The sequence below is a fragment of the Gossypium hirsutum genome, chromosome D07, assembly GCF_007990345.1.
Source record: "Gossypium hirsutum isolate 1008001.06 chromosome D07, Gossypium_hirsutum_v2.1, whole genome shotgun sequence".
Lineage (NCBI taxonomy): Eukaryota > Viridiplantae > Streptophyta > Magnoliopsida > Malvales > Malvaceae > Gossypium > Gossypium hirsutum.
This window is the reverse complement of record NC_053443.1, coordinates 9279201-9301899: the sequence shown is the minus strand read 5'-3', so window position 1 is coordinate 9301899 and position 22699 is coordinate 9279201. Positions and strand designations below refer to the sequence as shown.

Here is a 22699-nt window from a genome sequence, read left to right as displayed (position 1 = left end):
CCCAATTTTTGTTGAAATATACAAATTTTCGTAATCGGTAATGTACATGTGTAACTATGGATAAAATTAATAAAGCGTATCACATAAAACATCATTAAGTGATGTATATGTTATCATATACTAAAATATTAAAACTAAATAAGTAATAAAATGAGTATTATATATAATATCACAAACTTCCAAATATTTCTGATGTTTCATAATTTTTTGTAATAATTTATTTATGTAACTTTATACTTCATATCTAATATGTAAAAATGATCAAATGAGTATTTTGTTAAGTATACAATATTTGTAACATATACATAAAAATGAGTATTATAAACTTTGTATACATGGAACAAAAATATTACAAGAGTTTTAACAATTTATGTAGTATAAAATATTAAATATTTTTAGTATCGAGTTTATCCTATCAGTAATAAAAAAAATAATAATAATTGATGTGGAAGATCCATGCTATGGCGGGGCATGGCATTTCCCAATTGGAATGTGAAGGGAGGACAAAACAGAGCATACACATGAAAAAAGAGAGTTCCCAAACAAAAGAAATACACATGGCATTTTCTATTTTTCATAACAAGTAAATTCCTAGGACTGTGACGTGGACAACCCAAAACCCAACTGTTTGGTTTTTGGATTGTCGAAGTCAAGTGAGAAACCAAACCCAACCCAACCCAACCGCATTAGCTTAACTTTCAACCTCTTCTCTTCTAATGACTTGTTGTTCATTTCCCTTTTTCATTTAATGCTCTCATTCATTTCTAATAACCAAGCAATCTCCCGATTTAGATCCCAACCACTCCCACCCTCCTCCTTCGTTAAAGCCAAAACATAACTATGACAACCCAATATCACATGTTCTAAGTGACTGAGTTTTCTCATGGCAAACAAGGATTTAGAATTTGTGAAAGCAGCTGCTTGGGCATGGTACCAGCGTGGTAGTTCCGGTTCCCCTATGGCCATACCAGAATTCGATGTCAAACGGACTCGACGAGCTCCTGGTCCTGGGCCTTCACGTTACAAGCTAGAAGCCATGAGAAACAACAAGAAGAACAGCATGGGATCTCCCACCACCACCACCCATAATTCTCTACTGGATCCTTGGGAAGTCCAAAGCATTTCAAAGAGACTTGATCATCTTATTCAGCTGAGTGGGATCCAATTCTACGAGGAGCTTTTGAGGATAGATGCAGATTTTGTTGTAGATGATCATCACCACCCCAAGAAAAAGAGCAGCAGATGCAATAAGTTGAAACGGTTTCTGCTAAGGCGTCGTGTATGTGGCACAAACCATGACGTCGTTGAAACTGCATACCGTCGCCCCGTACCCAAAAGGCCGACGTTTGGTGAATTCCATTAGAGTTTTTTGGCCTACTTGTTCTAGGTATGTCATTTCCTTCATTCAGACCCTGCCCTGCCTTGTATCCTGTTTGCTTCATTAGTGTTCTTTTTTGGGGGTTGTTGCTTTGAATAAATGTATTTTATGATTGAAAAAAGCGGAAAAAGGAGCTGACTATCAAAGAAAGGTGCTACGTGGTCCTAAATTCAATCTCAAAATATGTTATACGTCGCTGCTCTTTTTTCTATAAGGATTATTATGAACCTACGACATAACGTGTAATCAATGTTACCAGTTAAGTTCAGCAGGTATAACTAATTAGATAAAAATTGAATCAATGTTTAACGGTTTAAAAATCAGTAGATTATCGAATTCGATATAACTTATTTACATTAAATTAGACACTTTTTTTGAAAGGAAGCTTTAAAGTGTTTAAACAAGTGAAGAAAGCATCAAATCATTTTTTATTTAATTCCATATTTTACCCTTATATTAAGTTCTCATCAAATCCGAGATTCCGAAACAATCATCTTTTATTTTAATTTTAATATAATTCATTTTTACATATATATATTTAACAAATACCTTTTAATAATATAACTCATATTTTCACAATCTTGTGCAATATGCCTGATTATTTCCAGACATTCAAAGAAAATAATAATTGATTTTTAATAACACAAAACACAGTGATTCTTACATCCCCAATAATCGATCAATGATTCCAAACCACAAGTGATAAGATAATCCTAATAATAAAAATCACTGTGGGGATATTAAAAAATGACACCAAACGCTGCCTATGTTTTAAAGGAAAATGCACTATATATTTCATGGCAGGCTGATGTTCCTACAATATCTAAATAGGAATGAAAGAACCCAATGGATGCTGCAAGGAATATGAATATGGAGGAAATTCAGCTTAAGAAAAGAAACATCTCGGCCACAAATCAAAAGGGGCTGATATGACGTGCCAACCTTAACAAAATCTCCGGCACGAGGCGTTTCCTCGGAGGTGCCGAAGCATCCTTGGCAAGAGCTTCCTCATCACCAGCATGTATGACGGAAACCACATGATCAAATAGATCATCTTTTCCTCCTCTTAATGGATCCTGCATAGCAGTACTAAATTTTAGGGGCAGAAAGACTGTTTATCAGTAAAATTCTTATGGAGGTCTCTGAATTAAGAGTCAAATTGTATTTTGACCCTGTACTTAAAAAGTGAGTAAATTAGTCCCTGTACGTTAGTTCAAAGAGCAAATTGACCTTTTTTGTTAAAAAATTCATCAATTTGTACTACAAATTACAAGTATCGTGGACGGAATAAACACGTAATGTGCCACGTGTAACTCATGCTGACATACAATAACAAATTTTTAACAGTAAAAATGGATGTATTTTTTAACAAAAAGATTAGTTTGCTCTTTGATCTAAGATATAGGGACTAACTTGCCTATTTTTTAAGTAGAGGAGACAAAATGCAATCCTACTCCTAGTACTGGGCCTCCATGCTACCTTTATTGAGTTTATTGATACCATATTGACAAATATTTGTCGCAAATTTAACTGCTCAAGGACTGGAAAGCTGGGAAACCTTCAAGTGCCGTACCAAGAAAAAAATGCAGTAGAGATCATTGTTTGGTGAATTGGGTGCATTTAGTCAGGTAAAACAGTATATGCTAGTTGTTAGTACTATTAGAATTACTGTTTCCAAGTAAAGCTTCAAGTGGTTTGAGCTAAGTTCACAAAGATCTCGGGAAATTGATTCATTTCCCTGTTAAGTTAAACTAAACCGAAGTTCGACATTGTCATCCCAGTTTATATGTAGATTTAAAAGGACCACGAGTCAAGTATGATAATGAATGTGAAATGCGAATTTTTGATATTAGTTCATTCACATAACAAAAGATTAGAGGTGGATGACTAGACTGCAGTAAAACAAGAATATTAAAACCTATATTCACATTAAAAAGCTAGTAATAATCACTAACCTGTAAAAACAGATCAGTATGGGATTTTCCTTCATATAAAATTACTTCTGCCTCAGCTCCTACCCCTTTCAGAGATTCTACAAGGTTTATACTGCACAGTAAACGTCAATGTCAAGAAACAATACACCTGTTTCTGTGAAAAATAGCAGTAAATCCGTTGCAGCAGTATGATGTCTGTTCATCAAAATACATTCACTACAGAGCACAATCCGGCAGAATCATTCCAATTGCAATCGTTATTACTTAATACATCTTATAATTCCAGAATAAAAATATAGTAATGGAATTAAATAGAAGTAAACGAAGATATTAAATGGTTAACATCTAGGCGCTATATCCGATAGAACTTAGTAGTTACCACTATGTCAACACGCATTCTAACCTGGCATCTGATGGTATTGAATAATCTGAAGTTCCATGAAAAAGTTTAATAGGAGGAAGAAGAGAAGCAGCTTCTCTATTGCGTGGATCTTTTATTCTAACTTCAGGAGAAAATTGTTCAAAGGATCCTTCCCCTTCCATGATGCTGTAACATTGAAACAGAGCTTTAGTTGGGCAATAAATGGTACATAGGGTAATAAAAGGAAAGGAATAAGCATAGAAAGAATAGTTACCAGAAAAATATTATAGGGACTATACCTTAAAAAGATGGAACGATAAAGGCCTCGATTGTGAAAATGATCGACCAAATTAAATAAATTGTACCTATTCACAATTTAAACGGGAATAAGCACGTATCTGGGTACAACTAGCAATCTGTTTATACAATTTAACAGGGGAATAAGACCATACAATGTACAACTATCAATCAACAGAAAAGGACTAACTTGTTCCATAAGAAAACTAGTTTCAGTTAATGTTGTCTCCTTTAAAAGGCAAAAGTTAGTGTGTAGTAACTAAGCTAAATTTCTTTCTGGCATATGACATGTAGGAAGCAGGTTGCTTACCGGCTGATACTTGAGAAATCAATACACCACAAAATGTCTTTATAAAATAACATAACAAAAAGCACTGTACACACGTCATTCCCACTCCAGTGATATTGTCTTGCAAGATATCTTTTAGGAGATTCAGAAAGGGTGGAAACTATGATAAAAAAGATAAAATTCCAGAGTGAAAAGATGCATGAAATCTAAGGAGAATTATTTACAGATCATGAACTTAGAACAAACCATCAAAACAAAACAGCAGCAGTGATTCAAGATATTGACAAGATGTACTTTCCAAAAAAAAAAAAACATCAACAAATGCTTCACAAAAAAAGGTATAGCTAAATGTCTTTCAGCTGGGTATTATCTGAAGCATTAATGTTCATAACCATTTCAATGGGACAGTCATGCACCCTACATAAGAAGAAATGAAAAATGTAGCTGGTTGCTCATTCATTATTAGGACACAAACATTTTTATCATACAAAAGGTAATAAAAGGGTATTCAGATAGCATCATGAACTTGGTAGTCACATAAAGATCCTGGTGAGTTGTTAATCCCGTTGCTTATATACACTGATTAAGCCCCAAAAAATGGGAAAGTATGACATTCTGCACATAATAAAAAATAAAAAATAAAAAACATAAAAGTTTACCCTCCAGATAAGCCAAAATAAGCTTTTATTTGGGAGACACTCCAGGTGGTGCTTTCTCCTCTAGATTCTTTGATTGCTTGCTCCAAAAGAACACAAGCAGAAATATGTGCTCCCGCTGACTGCCCCATTAAATAGATTCTATTCAAAATAACCATAAAAGAGTAAATTGAGACAATAAGGAAATAGAAGAGGCATGCAAAATCAAAGAAAGCTGTCAGTCACCTATTAGGATCACCTCCAAATCTGTCAATGAGATTGCAGACAAATGAGACCCCTTGAGATACATCTTTCACCATATCACTAATGGTTCCCTGGGGAAAGTTCCTGCATACAAATATCAGGAAAAGATGGTTAGCACTAGAAGAAAAGAGACAGGATTCATAAATGAATCAGTTAATAACAGGGGAGGGAAATTGTATGGAGCATAGAGGCAAAATCATTCATTGGATATGGTATTTTGTTAATGAAGTATTTATTTCGACACTTAGAATACTTCATACGTGGGTGGTATTTTTGGCAAACATGAACTCTAGCACCATGCCATGGCATCAACCAAAGTAATACCTGTAATCAACACATGCTACTATGATATCTCTTTCTGCCAATTGTAGTCCTAGAAGAGAACCCCAAGCCTTGTACCTAAATCAACAGAAAAGTTCAGAAACTTAACATTAAAAAAAATGAAAGAGGTTGACTTACAATAAATATTAACGGTCAGCTAGACATGAAAGAGGTTGATACATCGTTTGATCATTCAAGTCCACTGAATGAGCAATTTCAGCCTTAAATTCTCTTTGGGTTTATAGAGACCTCAAATAATATATTTCAATAGATGATTATCGAGTTCCTAAGAAAAACCCAATGCAGAACCCTTTATGAAATATTAAGGAATTTTAAAGCTATATCATGTATTTCATACTTATGTTGGATTTATGGTGGAAGCAACAAAAGCTTGATTTAGTTCTACCCATTCTTCCACGTCATGTTCTCTCTGCCTCCGTTGTTCCCTTTTATAAAAGTTTGATTTAGTTCCCACTAATTCTTCCAACCCATGTTCTCTCATCCTCCAAGTTCCCACTCATTTTCTCAGTTAATCAAATCAATTCATCAGTTTGGTCAGTTTTATGTCAGTTTAATCAGTTTTTGAAACCGTCTGAACCGATGAACGTTCAACTCTACCAAATTAAATGAAAATGCAAAATCCACAGTTGTATATTAAAATGAGACCGATACACCATGCAGCAATCTCAAGTCACTCACCCAATTATCCATGCTCCCCCAGTCACAAACACCACAACTGGCTTTGGGCCATCAGTATTTGTGGGCAAGTAGAGATCCAATCTGTCAAACCACCATCAAAGAGAAAATAGCAGCATTAATCTATGATATGTGACATGCAAGTTTGTAAAATCTTACTACTAGTCTTTTTGCTTGATGAGCCAGGTTTGATCCATAGCTACTAGAAGTAAGAGTCCAGCATTCTGCCAGCATAATACATGGTTCTTGGCCTAACTCCATAATTACATGTGTCATATATTCACATACCTATTCCTTGGTTGATCTCCATAAACAATACTCCGTCGCACTTGGCTCGAGAAAAAGTAACAGTACGCAACTGCAAAGTTTAACAAGACATGCTTAAGAAATCATATTCTATCAATCTGAAGATATTTGAAAGCAACCAACAAAAGTAACTATTTCTGGCATAGGCGAACAAAAAAGCAGAGAGCTGTATGATCACATTCTTCACAAATATAATTATCTCTAAACTGCCTAAGCATGAAGGCAAACATAAGGCAACTGTCATTTATTCCGATGCAAGCAGCTGTATGATCACAAACTTGACTGCAACTCCCAGCAGACACGAAAAGTTGTCCCCCTTGAATCCAGTTAGTGGGAGAACCAAGACACATAGGGCAGAGTTACAGCTCAGTCAATGAATTCACTTGGTCACTGACAATTCAAAAAGTTCTAGGAACATATATTGTTAATGAATATTCTAAAATGACCCTACCGGGAAAGAAATATTGGGTCAATATATAGTATTCAAATATTTTTGTAAAAGATCATGCGGGTCATAAATATATATGAGCTTGAAAGGAACTCTGATAATTTCAAAAGTTTTTAGATAATGCTACATAACAGATGAGCTAAACAAAGAATACTGAATAGATTATGCAAAATATACTAAGTTCTCAACACCTTTAAGTCCTTTTTCCTTTTTCCTCATTTTTATATTTACTCTTTTTGCTTCTTAGATGATTTACAAGAGGCAACCTCTTGTTAAACTTTCACTTTAGCCAAAATCTACTATTTTCATGTAAGAAGAAAAGTAAATTATTCCTGATAACAAGTTTGCAAGTTCATACAGAAGATATCATCAATCAATAATATAGAAAATACCTTGAAGAAAACCAGGCATAAGAAGCAAAGCATAACAAGCAAGGGCAACTAATCTTGTGTACCACCGGTAGCCTACCCTGAATGCAAATGTATGATTAAAACAAATATATATAATAATGAAGATGAAAGCAATACAAAATAAGCTTGTGGACAATAAAACATGTACACATATATGCCTATTTGCATGTAAAAGCTAAAAAAATGAATTGTTTTTGTTGTTCACTGATTCTATCTCTAAAATCTAACGTAAATATACATATTTGTGTAAATGAGGCTAAAAAAGGAACTATTTTTGTTCATTAATTTTATCTCTAAAATCTACCTTGCTACAACTCTTCTTCTTTCTTTCAAACATCCGTGTTTAATGCCCATGTCCAACAAACATGTTTGATATGACCCTCTAAGCACCCCCCACGTAAATGAAAAACTTTATAAAATTTAAACATAAGGTATGTCGGGCTCATATTCATATCCAAAAGTCACACCAGAGTCCAAATAACATGCCTAAAAGTACCGAAAAGATGATCAACAAAACACCAAGCAGCAAGCGTATTTGAGAAGAACCAAGCTCAAATATAGCAGAATAAGGTTGAGAGTGATAAAAACATTTCCATTAAATCATAAAGCGGGTGAAAATTTGCTCAACCTAATAGAGCCGCAGATCCTCAATTGGAACACAACGCGACTCAACCTACTTTCGCTCAACTCCTAAGCAAACATTCAAAAAAATTACGGTAATTCACTTTGCTTCTCTTCTTTCCTTCAACTATCTAGGCAACCAAATACCGCCTAGAACCGAAAATATTGAACTAAATTAATTTAAAAAAAATATTAACTCGATTCTTATAAAAGTGCCACTTCATCAAAATTCAGTATAAAATGAAAGCAATTGAAATTCGTAAATAATATGTATAATATAATATCAATGTATATATTATATACCCGAGATATCGAAGGAGAGTAAATGTAAGCCGCGTAATAAGATAAGTCTCGGCGGCCGCATGGCCCAAGTCTCGGCTAAAAGACGACTGCCTCTCCATATTTTCCGGCTTCCGAGGGAACTGCTGTTGCTGGTGGTTTCCGAAGGTCTCCGTCCCAAAAATGAAGCCGAGGAACCTGCAAATCAAACACCTAACGTCCAAATAAAAATGAGTAGCAGTTTCATCATGTTGACGGAGGTCATGTATCGGCGGTGACATTGATGCCATCGCCGGTCCCTAAAAATTAAAAAAATAAGAAAGAGCGGGGATCTCAGATTTGCGAAAGGAATTTTTTCTTTATTTAAATTTAATCTGATTTTAGTCAATGATTTGTGTTGAATCCTTGCGTTGCCTTGCTTTGTTCAAAGCCTATTTATTCTTTTTGTTTGGTTCAAATTTTGTTGTTATCATTGTCATTAGGTAATTTTTTTCCTTTTGCTTTTGGTGTTGATGTTACTACTTTAGAGTACGATTAATGTCGTGCCACGTGGCAAGAGATTAATTAGTGGGGTCCATCTTAGAATACCCCAGACACGATAGGATTGGGGTGCCAATCTTTTGATTTTTGTTTTCTTCCATAAGTAAAACAAACATATTTTTTTAATATATAAAGTAATTTTAAAATATTCCTTCCAAAAATTTAATTGTCTAAAATATCACTAAATTATAAATATTCTAATTAGATATAAACTATTTTATTATGAATAATTTTTGCTTCATCTCTAAATAAAACAAAATTAAAGCTAAAATGATAAAACAAAATAAACGTTATGATAAGATTGAAAATTACAAAAAATAATATTTATACACGAATCAAAAAATAATGTCAGAGTTTGATGTATATTTTATTAAATGGATAAGTTTGGTTTAGTGTATACTTCGCCAAAAATAGAAATAATCAATGCGTCGTGGGTCATGACCAGATCAGCAACGCTAGTGGATCATGGATGACTGCCTGCTTATTCGATTTGGCGATATGTTGGGTACAATTACATCATAAAAGTGCAACATTGTTAAATAATAATAAAATATGGATAAACTATATCTAAAGTCATTAAACTATTAGTAAATTTATATTTTAGTCACTCAATTTTAAAATGTTAAAAAATGGTCACTTAACTATTTAAAAGCTTTCATTTAAGTCATTGAACTATACAAAAGTTTTTATGTAAGTCACTGACTTGTTAAATTTTTTTAAAGTTTAGCTAACGAGTTTGAAGCGAGCGACGATTTTATGATCAGTACAATGAATCAATACCCATCAACAAGTAGATGAATATGCCTTATATCCAAGTTGATTTAATGGTCAATGTCGGAGATTGGAAAGGAGAAGAGGAATGTGATTTTTTATTGGTATAGGTGGTACCAGGCTCGTTCTTGACATTTCTAGGGCTCTAGGCAAAACAATAAAATAAGACTTTAGGTTCCTTAAAAAGTTAGTAAAAAATTTGGGCCCTTAAAAGTTGATAAAAAAAATTTAGGCCCATTAAAAATTAGAAAATAATATTTTAAACCCCTTTTAGCCTTAGGCCCTAGGTGGCCAGACCTTCAAACAACCCCCAAGGCCGGGCCTGGGCGGTACAAACAAATAAGACATTTGATTTAAATGAAAACTTTCGAATAGTTTAGTGACCATTTTGTTACTTTTTTAAAGTTGAGTAACTGAAACATAAATTTATTAATAATTTAGTGACTTTGGATGTACTTTAGTTATAAAATATTGGGTAAACTACACAAAAGTCACCCAACTATAAAAAGCTCTCATTTTAGGCACTCAAAATAAAAAGTTTACAATTTAAAAGCTTTAACAAAAATATGACATGACATTTTTTTGAGACGTGGACCAATTATTGGATGTCATATTACCAGTTTCAAGGAATAAAAAATAATTGGTCAATACTAATTGTTAATCAAAATAAAAGAAAAACAATAATTAAATAGTTAAAACCCCCATAAATCTAAGCTGACATCTTTTTCCTCAAATCTTACATCTTTCTCATCTCAGATCTCACAAAGATAGATCCAAAAACAATTTAATACAAATGCGGGAAAAAAATCTGATGATAAACAATCAAAACGATTTTTTATGGATCTAATAGCAATAAAGAAATAATGATTTAAAAAGAAAGAAACTTGGGTGACCAAAGAGCATCAATAGTGACAGTGACGCCCCACATGGCGGTGGGTTGTAGACGTGGCCCAAGCTTAAGGAAACAAGGTCCTTTATCTTACCATTCCTGAAATTCCCAAATTTGATTTGAAAATGAAACCCTAACCCAAATTCCTTTATCTTCCCTTTCCAATTCCTTCTTTACTGTTGCGTTTGAAACTAACACCAAAAGGCTCACAAAGCAAGTTTCCCAATTTTTTAGGGTTATGTCTCATTTAAATTAAATAAAAAGTTTGGGGACTAAAATGATAAATTTTTAATGAATGGATTTTTTTTAATTACATGGAAATCAACAGCTTACCATTTATGATTTTAATACGAGTGGCTGAAATGATCGGATAATGTAATGTGGGTGCCTAAATTACAAATTTTTTATTTTGAATGTCTAAAATATTTTTTTTATAATTGAATGACTATCTATATAATTTCAGTAAAATATAATGCAATAAAATATTTTTTTCAATATATCTTCAAAATTTATATAAATATCAATATATATTTTTTGATGTGGTATAATTATCAGTATAATTATAATACGAAATAAATAAATAAAAATTATGATATCTTTTTCTTTTGTTTGTTTTAAATTATAATATGAAATATCATTTTCGATTTTGGGCGATTTAAATCTTATCTTGTGTATTAAATAATAAATTTATAATATAATAATAGTATTATGTGTTAGACTCAACTCAATTTGTTTCTTCTGTACGTTTCTATAGACAAGGATAAACCCATATCAAATCTATCTTTAGGTTTCGATCCCAAATAATAATAATAACAATAACGAAATTCTATGTTTAGCCTTTAGGCTTTTTTAAAGTCGGATTTAATTTGTCCAAATGATTTAAATATTTTAAAATCATAAATAGTTTGAATTTTTAATAAGAATATATCTTTTAGGCATGATTCGCCTTGATAAAATAGTTTTTTAAAATTATAAATTTAAAAGTTTGTATTTTTAAAATTTAATCTTCGTATTTTTATTTTCACAAATTAAATTTCTTTTATTAAATTAAAATTTACTAATATAACATTTTGAAATTTAAAAAAAACCTCAGCTACAGGACAAAAAATATATTGAAATGGATTTAAATTTAAGAATAAGAATATAGTTTAACCGTATTAACATTTTTAAAATTCAAGTAAACATATTTTAATAAAAATAAAATATTTAAATTAACTAAAAGTTGAATTATCAAATAATATAAAAAAATATAAAGCATACGTCTCTCAAACTTAATTGTAGTATAAGAACTATTACTAAAAATTGATCATTGTTATATACTATGAAAAAGAAAACTTAAATCATTATCAAGTGGACATGTGTCATGTAAGAAGATATTGGACTTACCGTTTTTATATTCTATCATAGATTAAAAGAAATAGATAAACTTCTTCGCATCACTTTCTTGACAGCAAAAGCAAACAACCTTTTCAAGCTGTCACTTGCTAAAACACACAACTGGGATGTCCATCTTCAATGAAATGCCAAACATATCAGATTATTCTTATTATTATTGCTAATATTGTGAGACTCAATTCAAGGGTTGTAGGAATTATCACATACACTGCTGTCCATGTTCAATGTTGTAGATTGTAACTTGTAAGGCAGAACCCATAGTTCTCATGTAGCAAGTTTATCTTGCATTTTGGATGTTGGAATAGAACTTCATTTTATCCCCCCCCCAAAAAAAAAAAAAAGCTAGAAAACGAACAAAGAATTCTTTGTATATTACTTCTATCTGGACCACCATTTCTGAATTGCAGAAACCGGAGTGTTCAAAAATGGTGCATAACGCAGGATAAGTGGATTAATAGTCCTCCCGATCTTCGCCCACACACTTTGGTGGTAACCAGCGGTAACAGGAGCATGGTACATAAGCTTCAACAGCTGTCAGACAGTGGATAAAAGCAAAGCACAAAGGATTTAGACCGTTTGAAATGCATTCGATGTTGAGAAAGATTTTTCTATACAAAACTATTTTGTATTTAATATTTTTCCCCATAATGTTACTGCAAGCATTGTTTGCATCAATGAATTAACAGCTCCATGATCTATATGAAGTTGAACATATCATTGATACGGACAATGCAAGAGAGAAAAATGGGGACAGAAAATCAATCCAAGAAGAAACATCAAATACCAATCTTTATATGCAAAGAAAATTATATAAACAAGTTCAAGATACTTTATATTCAAAATCATTTAAAACTAAAAATGGAAAAAGAGAGAACTAATAACTCGCATTTCAACTCTTTTTCTTTTTACGGAGCAAAAAAATTAATTCCTGAATAATAAGATGCATAAAAATCATACAGCACAAGCAGAACACATTCATTAATATATAAACAAAGACCAAAGGATCAATAAGTATCTAACTGATAAGTCATATGCTCCAATACTAGTTTTTTGGTAATAACCAAACTAGGTACTGAACCCACCTATCATGCCATTGCCATCCAAAGAGTCACTAATAAACAAAAAGGTAATACATGAAAAGTAAGAAGTAGTGTTACAGACCTGCCAGTACATGAAAGTTTGTACAATGTTGCGTTGCCACCTACAAAATTTAATAGAAAATTTCGGCAAATTAGAAAAGCTAGAGGTCATGGAATGTATAAGCTTAGAGGGAAATATGAACCAAAAAGAGAAAAAAGATATCAGCAACTGACGAGAACAAGGAAAAAATTAGAAGCCAGCCAAGTCCAATCTCAGCATGTGATGATAGAATGGTCAGGGTGGTGTTGTTTGATTCTACCCACACACAAGGATCTTCCAAATACTTCCTGTTCAAACAAAGGATATAGTATTAGTAAGGAGCATAGAAATAAACCCTCGGGGTTAGACACGCACATACATGACGCAAGCATTTCATTTCATCCAGGTTTGAGGCGACATCAAAATGAATGTCATAGAACAAATCGAAGTACTATACATCTGAGGATTTTTTTTTTTGAGAGAATACACCTAAGGAATTGGTTAAAGTGAAAAAAAAGGATAAGTAGCATTAACATTCACGAAGTAAGTTTTTTTGTTTATTAGCACCATTCCTTTCAGCAAAAGTTGAGTGTATAACCCCCCTTACTGTGCCTTTTCAGATAATAACACAGTTTCCATCCATCTGAACTTCAGGCCATTTCATATAAGGAAATTTCACCCAGCAAATTTAACTGAATTTCTTGTAGTGAACATTAATAGTCTGATCACAAGATTAATTAAAAAAAAAAACCTAAACCAGAACACTGTAATACAGAAGATAGTTTATCTGAATAAAGGTCTACCTGTACAAGGTAGAACGACTAAAATTATGCCTTAAGAACTTTGCAATGCATTCGAGTGATCGGCATAAAATGGGAATCAAAGCAACTGCAGTGAAGGTCCATATCAATTCATCATACTACATAATAATAAAGAGAATTCAGGAGCAAAAATGTAAAAAGTGTTTATGAGCAGAAGAATGCTTACATTTAAGGCAAAGATGTGAAGTGACAAATGTAAGGCAGTAGATAAAGTAGATAAAATCTTTGGTTGCAATTACTGATTGAAAATACACTTGAACAGCTTGTAAAGTCCATGCCCTTGGCCTCTGCATAACATATAGAATGGGTTCAACAGAAAAAACTATTATATATATATTTTTTTGAAAATAGAATGGCTGGATTATTATTAAAATTAAAACAAGGCCCGGTTCTTTAAAGCCCAGACTCTCTCAAAACAAAAGAAACTAAAACAGACAACCCAAAAAAAAGAAGAAGGTAAAGAAACAATGTAACCCAGCCACCCAAACAGGCACTTTCCTTATCCATAAAACTATCATATATTTACCAAATGTATGACAAGTCAGTGGAAATATGTTTACCCCATATAGTGCATACAAAGCGTATACAGAAGAACAAGCAGTGCCCATAAATGAAAGCCGGTAAGCCCTATTTGAAAGGCTTCTAGGGACAAGTGGAAAGATGGCAAGCACAGCCACAATAAAAACCTGCAAGATAAAAAACAAAACTAAAGAAAAAAGAATCTAACAAAAATATGTACATGAAGTCAAAAATGGCCCAAGTTACAAGACTAGCAACTGGCTAAATATTACATCTTATAAATTTAATTATACATTAACGGCCAATCAGCTCCTCGACAAGGTGGTCTCTCTATGGCAGATGCAAGAATAAAGAGGGAAATAAAATGCACTCTTTCCTCATTTAAAAACAAAAAAGAAGGATAAGGCAAGAATCATTTGCTAATATACAAATATGTTCATGTGGGAGAAAGAAATGGGATGGTGGGGGGTAGTATACCCAAGCATTGACAGAAAATTGTATTGTGTGCCGATCCCAGCGCAGAGAAGTTGCATTTGAACCTGAACCTGCTGATGGCCCTGAAGTTCTAGCTGTTGAGCCTAGATCATGAATTTATGATTGAGTTCAATGAAGGAAATAACACCTTAATAAGGAAGATCAAATAGAAAAATTATCCAATTTTTATGTTATTTATTACGAGTTTAGTTTCTTTCCATAACCTCAATTTCAGAAGCAACGATTTTTTACCTGCACTGAACGCTCGAGCTTCACCATTTGCTACCGATGATGAGGCTGACGATGAAGTTGGTTTTGCTGACCCTGTTTGTGCACTTGATGACATAGCCTCTACCACAAGATCAGGATCCTTTTCATGAAAGACATCCCATAAATCATTAGTTACGAGCAGGTCAAGGAACAATACTAGAAAATTATTTGAAAGAGAAATGTGTTAAAATGTGAGATACCTTCATATAGCAAAGTAGAACGATCGCAAGAAATTGCACAAACAACATTAACATGTAAGCCAAATACCATCGAAATAGGACATGCATTCCCTATGATCCTTATGTAGACCATTTTAACAATTAATAACTATGAATATATTAAATTATTTCTTTTACCACTTGCCTTTAGTATTTGGAGTTGCATTACACTTGAGCTTTCATTCTTAATAAATAATGGTCTTGCTTTCTACTGTTTACTTGGTTTTTTTAGCAACTCTATAGGAATTTGATGAAGACTTGAGAAGTAAAACTTCCGAAAACAAAATCAAATTGGGTTAGAAGAAAAGCAATTCGAAATTGTTTTTTGTGTTGCTGTCTTATAGTATCTAATAGCCCCAAAAAGCATCATACTAATAAATAATCACATATAAATTAACAAACCCCAGAAATAAAAGTTTATAAATAAGATGTTAAGAAAACCCTAATGGAAAATTCCAAATGTCAATTCCAAGATTCTTGAATATCACACTAAAAGAAGAGAGGAAAAAGCAGACGTGAGATAGCAAAATTCCGTCTTAATCAGCTAAGAAATCAAGATTGCAAGTTGGTAGAGAAAGAAAAACTCAGACAGAGAATCTCAAATATACCCAAATTGGTAAAATTATGCAAGGAAAAAGAGAAGAAAAGGAACGAACGATATAGCGCTGGTAGAACTTGCGCTTGAAGTGATCAACAACATCAGAGCGAGAAGCCATGTGAGGAGGAATCAAGATATTGGACCAATAATCAGCCCATCTGGGATCGTTCTCGTAATCGTAGGCGGCCGCAGCTATTTTCTTGAGTTTCTGGGGATCTTCACTCATTTTTAATTTTCTTTAGTTTTTGTCGCCAAAAATGGTTACTTCAAAAAAAGAAAAAAAAACAAATCTGCTTTAGTTGAGAAGGCAGCAAAGGAAGACGATGAAGAAGAAGAAGATAATATGGTGAGTAGTTTTTAAGTTGCTGTTTTAGGTCCACTAGCAAGTCTTCTCCTCTCCTATGTTCATCGACCCAAAAAGTGCGGTTTTACCAAACTAACCTAAAAATAAATTATATTTGTAAAAAATAACTCAAGTTCAAAAATAATTATTAAAATAAACTAAAATAAACCGTACTTACTCGTTTTTTGCACCAATAATTATCTAATAATTGTGTCAGAATTATAAAAATTAATTTTTTGGTTTTGGCTTGTCAGTGGCCGGAACTCATGTATTTTTTTTAAATTTGTATAATACTGATATACGAAAAAGGAGAAAGAAAAAAAGAAAAAAATTATTTTTTGGTACTGGCCTGTCAATGGCCGGCACTCAACAGTAAAAAAAAATTCCTTTTTTTATCAGAATAATATATAAATATACGAAAAAATAAAAAAAATTTTGGGTGCTGGCCTGTCAATGGCCGACACCCAGTACAATTTTAAAAAAAAAATTTACTTTTCTTTCGTGTCAGAATTAGATATAAATATACAAAAAAATTAAAAAAAAATTTGGGTGCTGGCCTGTCAATGGCCGGCACCCAGTACAAATTAAAAAAAAATTCTTTTTTTTCGTGTCAGATCAGATATAAATATACGAAAAAATTTTAAAAAAATTCTTTTTTTTAGTAGGAAGTGGATCGAAGATGCAGATCTTGTCTTCATGTATTGGCATGAAGTAGATCGAAGAAAGCAGATCATGTCTTCTTATATTGGTAGGAAGTGGATCAAATGTGCAGATCTTGTCTTCCCATACTGGTGGCGAAGTAAATCGAAGAAAGCAGATCTTGTCTTCATGTATTGACGTGAAGTAGATCGAAGATAGTAGGTCCTGTCTTCCTATATTGGTAGGAAGTGGATCGAAAAATAGATCCTATCTCCCTGAAGTTGTAGTGGAACGGATTAAAACCACATATATTATCTCCCTAAGCAGTAGTGGAGCAGGCTAAAACCACAAATCTCATCCCCATGGAGTTGCAACAGAGTAGATTGAAGTCGTATCTCTCTGAAGTATAGTGAAGTGGATCAAGGCAATGAGACACAGTGGACTAGAATGAGGCTACTTGAAGAAGAAAGGCACCAAGAAGTCAAGACTCGGCGAGACTGGGCAAAATTGGCCTTTCTTAGTCTTTGCTCTATTCTCGTTATACGAAAATGAGCAAAGAGGGGCAACTGTAAGAGCCCATTTTTGCCCGGCCCCAAAATAGAAACCCAAAATCCAAAATAAGACAGTCTATTACAGTAGTGGCCCAAAGCCAAAATTAAATAAACCCAACGGGCCCAAAATGTTAAAAAAAAACCTAGCCTAAATGATATTAACAGTTTCGGCAGAGAGGAGCAAACCCTAACCCTCTCCAGCGGCGCATGCGCGTCCCTGCCCCTATGCACCGCTCCAATTCCCCGCACGCTGCCGCCGCCACACTTCACCACGCTCGTCTAGCACCTGCAAAGAATTGAATGCAACCACAAATGAAGAAGCACGCGGGCAATAATAGTAGTTAATAGATAATAAAGAAGAAGAAAGCATTGTAATTCAGCTATAAAAGCCTGAATTCAACCTTTGTAATTTTTTACGAACACATATCAGAGAATCGAAACTCAGAAACCGAACTTTAAAGGTTGATTTTGAACAGTTCTCTTCGTTTTCTTTTATCTTATTTTATTTTCTCTTCTTTTGCAAATCGCTTTTAAATAACTATAATAAAAAATCAAAAGTAATAAAAAAGGGAAGAGGGAACTTACCGAGGAAGCGCCGTAATTGTGCCCGCGGAGGTTTCTCCTTCGTCACGGCCGCCAGATCCCAAGGGCGCCGAGTTTCTTCATTTTTTTTCTTTTTCGGGATTGAGGGTTTAGCCTTTCAGGGGTGTTCCAAGGCCAAGGTTCGAAGCTTTTTCTCCATCGCCGGTCACTGGCCTTGGTGACTGTGATGGTGGCACGCCGGAGGCCAATAAACCCAAGGGTTGGGTGCTTGAAAGAAAAGGGGGAAAAGCTTTGAAACTAAGAAAAGAAAAAAGAGACCAGAGGCTGGAATGAAATTTTGCTTAAATGCTAAGTGAAACGGCGCCGTTTGATGGGGGGATTTGCGCATACTTTACCCTAATGGGTAATTTATGCATTTAGTCCCTCCATCTTGCGCTAAAGTGCAATCCAACCTTTTGTTTCTTTTAGATTTGGGCCACGAGTTCTGGGTCTGTTTCAATTAGGTCCTTTGACTGTGCAGTCCTTCGCACTGAAACGCTGCGCACAAGGGGCTTGGGATATTTTCTCCTTCGCTCCCTGATATTTTTAGCATGTTGCGAATCAGTCCCTCGTTCCATCTTTTAATTTTTAATTATCCCCTCAATTTTATTTTGATTCCAATCACACCCTTGACCCCTTTAGCCCCTATTTATATATACGTTTTTTCCTTTTAAAACTGCTTTTGTTTTTATTTTATAGTATTTAAGAGTTCCTCTTGTATTATTATTATAAACTGTTTTAAATTCATCTTTATTTATTTCAAGTTTTTTTTATATATATACATTATTTATTTTAAATATATACATATATGTGCACATTGTCTACTTTAGTTCACTGTTTTGCTTAAAAAAGTTTCTCTTATTTTTTTATGTACTTATTTTAAGCTTTTATATGACGTAAATTCTTTTAGCTATTTATCTTAAGTACATAATATATTATTTTATCCTATATATTAGAATGTATTAATTATATACATTAATACATTAATATATTATTTTATCCTATATATTATATACATTAATTAGTCTAAAATTATTTTGTGCCTTTTCAACTATGCTATTTGTTTTTATGTTTTGTTTATAGTCCATTTTAAATCTTTTCTTATTTTACGCGTCTACATGTACATACATATTACTTATTTTTAAAATTTTTTCATACATAGTATTTTAAAATAGTTTTGTGTATATATATTTTTTAAATATTTCTTTTCCACATTATTTGTTCAAAATTCATTTATTATCATTTAAAAAAATATCCTGCACTTTATTTGTTCTAATTTGTCTTATGCTACTCATGTTGAAATTGTTATATATACTACTTAATATTTTTTTCTTCGTCTTTAATTATTAATACTAGTATTCAAATAATGCGTGTTGAGTGTGTATTAATATTGTGTGTATTAATAAGTATGAGATGTCGGGCCCTAACTTACTGGGCGTGGCCTCTTGTCACTTCGAGATAAGGAGGCATTTTCCATTTTTTGATTTAATTAAAGCATTTTTAAATCAACATTATAAAGAGGGATCGTATTTTTAAATTCTTTTCGAGTTTTCGAATTTTCGACACCAAGACATTAAGTAATCGACTAGGTACCAATTTTGGGCGTATCGAGGGTGCTAACCCTTCCTCGTGCATAACGACTCCCGAACCTGGTTTTTTGAATTTCGTGGACCAAAATCGTTGTTTTAATAAAATCTAAATCGTTTATTAAAAACAACCGTTTTACGAGGTGAACCGATCACACCTCATCAAAAAAAGGATTGGTAGCGACTCCCGTTTTTGTTTTTGCTTTTAAAATCCAAGTCGGCCCCGTTTTATCAAAAAATGGTGTCAACAATATATATATATGGTAACTATAACTAATTTACTTGTACTCTTAACTTATACCATAAGTGATGTGAATATTAAATTGCAAAATCTCTATTTTCCTAATATGAGATTTTTATTTTGTACACAATTGGAAAAAAAATCAACTTGTTATTGCATAATATTTAATATTAGGTTCAAAAAGTTCACAAATTCAACTATAAAATGTGTAACATACCTCACACTTTGTACATAATTAGCTCATCTTCATATAATCAATTCTTAGTTATATCTCTCAATAGTTTGCAAACAATGGCTTCTTGTGGCATTGCTTCTTGTTTCGTCATTCTTATGGTAGCATTTTGTAAGTATATACAATATTTCTCTACTCTAATTTTCAGTTGTTACATCATAAAAGAATTTTTGTACAAAAGAGTTTATAGTCTAGAGATAAAAGAGGAGCTGCAATTGTTATGATTTAAATCTCGTTTGTCTCAAATTCATTTTATATATATATCTAAAACAAATAATAAAATAAAATAAATAAATGATGACAATTATTATTTAATTTGCAGGTGTATTGAACTCGGAAGCATGTACTCATAACTCAGAGTGTCAATTGAATTGTGAACATCTCGGCTTTTGTGACTTAAAAACCGGAAAATGTAGTTGCTTGCCAGTATTTGAGCCGCTACCATCTAATGATGCTAAATGCAGCAAAGATTCAGACTGCGCCAAACCTTGTGGACAAGGTTGTAAACGCTATAACTGTGTGCGTGGCTATTGTTTGTGCCATTGTACTGCATAAAAAAACATATTGTTTTCTTTCAAAGGCTCCAATTTTAGGCCTTTCAATAATTTGTACTAAAAAGTAGTGAATAAAAAAAAGGTGTTGAGAGGATTAATTTGTTTTTTGTTATACTAAAAACAACTTGGTTGATCTTGAAATATATAGATAATAAACTAATAATTAAAATCGTGCTTCCAATTTAAATATGAATAATGTATTCGTGTTACGTTTATGTTTTTTTCATGTTATATTTATATTGTGTAATCGTGACATATCTAACATATAAAAATTACATTTAGAAATCTTCTTGATGGTCTTGCATTGATGAATTAGATACTTCATTAATTCTTTATTGAATCGTACTTATAAATCTATTTGTTGTGTTGAAAGAGACATGTTTAAGTGCTCAAAGTTTTTTTTTTCTTTTCCCTTCTATTAACATTTGATTGGTGGGAGGGGCAAAAGACGGGGTTGGTAGTGAATGACCTTTTGACCCAAAAGGAAAAATTATCTATAATTCTTTTAGCTTTAATGAAATTACAAGTTAAGATAATGATAAAATTGTATTTCGACTTCCAAAAAAGTTATTATTCATTTCTGGCCTTAAAACATTTTTCTTGCTTCACCCCTTGTTGAAGGGAACAAAAATCCCAACAAAATATTCGAAGATTTTTTTTCCCTTGTATTAACAATTTAATTGAGGAAACAAAAATCCCAACAAAAGGTTAGAATCACAAGATTTCAAGTTGACAAGCATTGAAGAGGGCAACAAGATTTGAATTGTTAATTTAAATAAGAATTTCTTCATCATCTTATTTCGACATTATACCTCCCATTTTTAGACCCTTTTCAAGCTCAATGGTCTCTTGAGTTCTTCCCACCACTCCATCAAAGCATAAATATCACTCATTTATCTGTAATCCGTTCATCACACTAACATGAACATTTCCCCTTTTTTCACCTCCATAAGTGCTAAATAGCCTTGTTGCAACGTCATTTACCCACCTATATGGTTTTTTTTCATATGTTTGAAGGGTGAATTTGAAAGAAAAATGAATAATCAGAGCAACATATAAGTATTTGGTTTTGATGTACTTTACTGTATGGTATAGAAGTTTGTATGTAAGGAAGTGGAAATGTGGGAGCTATAAGAAGCCCAGGGTAGACAATAACAAAATTTACTTTCAAGAATTAATTTGAAAGTACTGCTTTAAACTCGATTTATATTATTATAAATTTTGAAAAATTTATAAATTACTTTAGGCTTTTTATCAGTTGCTTAAATAAATAATATTTTAAAATATATACATGTGATGGAGGCTAATTATTGTTCTTTAAAATTGTTAAATTTGATGGGAGCATTAGCTTTCGAAAATGACTCTTAATAACCAGTTTATTGAAGAGTTTTCCTGAACCAAAAAAAAGAATACTATTGACTTTGACAAATTTTCAGATATTCAAATTTCACAATCCCTTCACTTCAATCCAACTTTAATCCTAAATCCCAATCTTATAAATTCCAACATTTTTTTTTAAGATTTTAATGAACTCTAAAGTTTTCTCAGTTTTATGTAGATACACAGATAGGGAGCTTAGAAAATTGGAGAGAGAGAGAAATATATAATTAATTTCAATTAAATTTAAATAAAATTTTAAGTATTTATTAAAAAATTTTAATTTTATTTTTATTTTTCTCATTAATGAGTTGACGAATTTTTTTGATACAATGTCTAGAATTATTCATAGTCCTCTCCCAATCTTTAAATAGGAGGATAATGCGCTTTAGTGCACTCGAATTTACGTCCTCCTACACTGTTAACAATACCAACGTCAATTGAATTAAGACTCAATCAATAATGAATTGAAGAATTTTAATGCATATCAAATATAATTCCAAAATATATTTATAACAAGTGACATCTTTAAAGCTCAAATGGATGAATTTATATACAATTAGTAGATCGATTATAATATTTTAAAACAAAATTCTTACTAAAAAGGTAAATATAAAGAATGAAAATGGAGGTTACAATTTTCTTCCCCTAAATGCATAGGCTATTAAGTAATAACCTTCGATTATATTTTATCATTTTTCTTCCCTTGTAATGTTTATATTGTTTCTTAAAAAATATATT

General features: G+C 32.5%; 3 protein-coding genes and 1 long non-coding RNA gene across 5 annotated transcripts; 2 read left to right on the top strand and 2 right to left on the bottom strand.

Moving 5' to 3' along the window:
- The first annotated feature begins 414 nt into the window (after nucleotides 1-414).
- LOC107953951 (uncharacterized) lies at nucleotides 415-1569 on the top strand. The gene has a single exon (XM_016889400.2). The coding sequence runs from the start codon at nucleotides 884-886 to the stop codon at nucleotides 1361-1363; it is 480 nt and encodes a 159-aa protein (XP_016744889.1). The 5' UTR covers nucleotides 415-883; the 3' UTR covers nucleotides 1364-1569.
- Nucleotides 1570-1989: 420 nt separating this feature from the next.
- LOC107953952 (isoprenylcysteine alpha-carbonyl methylesterase ICME) lies at nucleotides 1990-8729 on the bottom strand. Of its 2 annotated transcripts, none has more exons than XM_016889401.2 (11): nucleotides 8264-8729; nucleotides 7322-7398; nucleotides 6464-6533; nucleotides 6179-6259; nucleotides 5483-5557; nucleotides 5141-5242; nucleotides 4919-5056; nucleotides 3973-4038; nucleotides 3716-3859; nucleotides 3334-3424; nucleotides 1990-2454 (listed from the first exon to the last, which is right to left on the bottom strand). In XM_016889401.2, the coding sequence occupies exons 1-11, from the start codon at nucleotides 8527-8529 to the stop codon at nucleotides 2293-2295; spliced, it is 1272 nt and encodes a 423-aa protein (XP_016744890.2). In that variant the 5' UTR covers nucleotides 8530-8729; the 3' UTR covers nucleotides 1990-2292. The 2 variants fall into 2 exon arrangements, with proteins under 2 accessions (XP_016744890.2, XP_016744891.1); XM_016889402.2 differs by having other exon boundaries at nucleotides 7322-7393.
- Nucleotides 8730-11955: 3226 nt separating this feature from the next.
- Nucleotides 11956-16286, bottom strand: LOC107953954 (transmembrane protein 33 homolog). Its single transcript, XM_016889403.2, has 9 exons — nucleotides 15912-16286; nucleotides 15020-15137; nucleotides 14771-14871; nucleotides 14335-14460; nucleotides 13941-14061; nucleotides 13757-13841; nucleotides 13148-13261; nucleotides 12996-13035; nucleotides 11956-12365 (listed from the first exon to the last, which is right to left on the bottom strand). The coding sequence occupies exons 1-9, from the start codon at nucleotides 16077-16079 to the stop codon at nucleotides 12213-12215; spliced, it is 1026 nt and encodes a 341-aa protein (XP_016744892.2). The 5' UTR covers nucleotides 16080-16286; the 3' UTR covers nucleotides 11956-12212.
- A 3733-nt stretch (nucleotides 16287-20019) lies between these two features.
- Nucleotides 20020-20679, top strand: LOC107956604 (uncharacterized). The gene is made up of 2 exons (XR_005916070.1): nucleotides 20020-20138; nucleotides 20350-20679. It is a non-coding gene; the product is annotated as an uncharacterized lncRNA (long non-coding RNA).
- Nucleotides 20680-22699: the final 2020 nt, after the last annotated feature.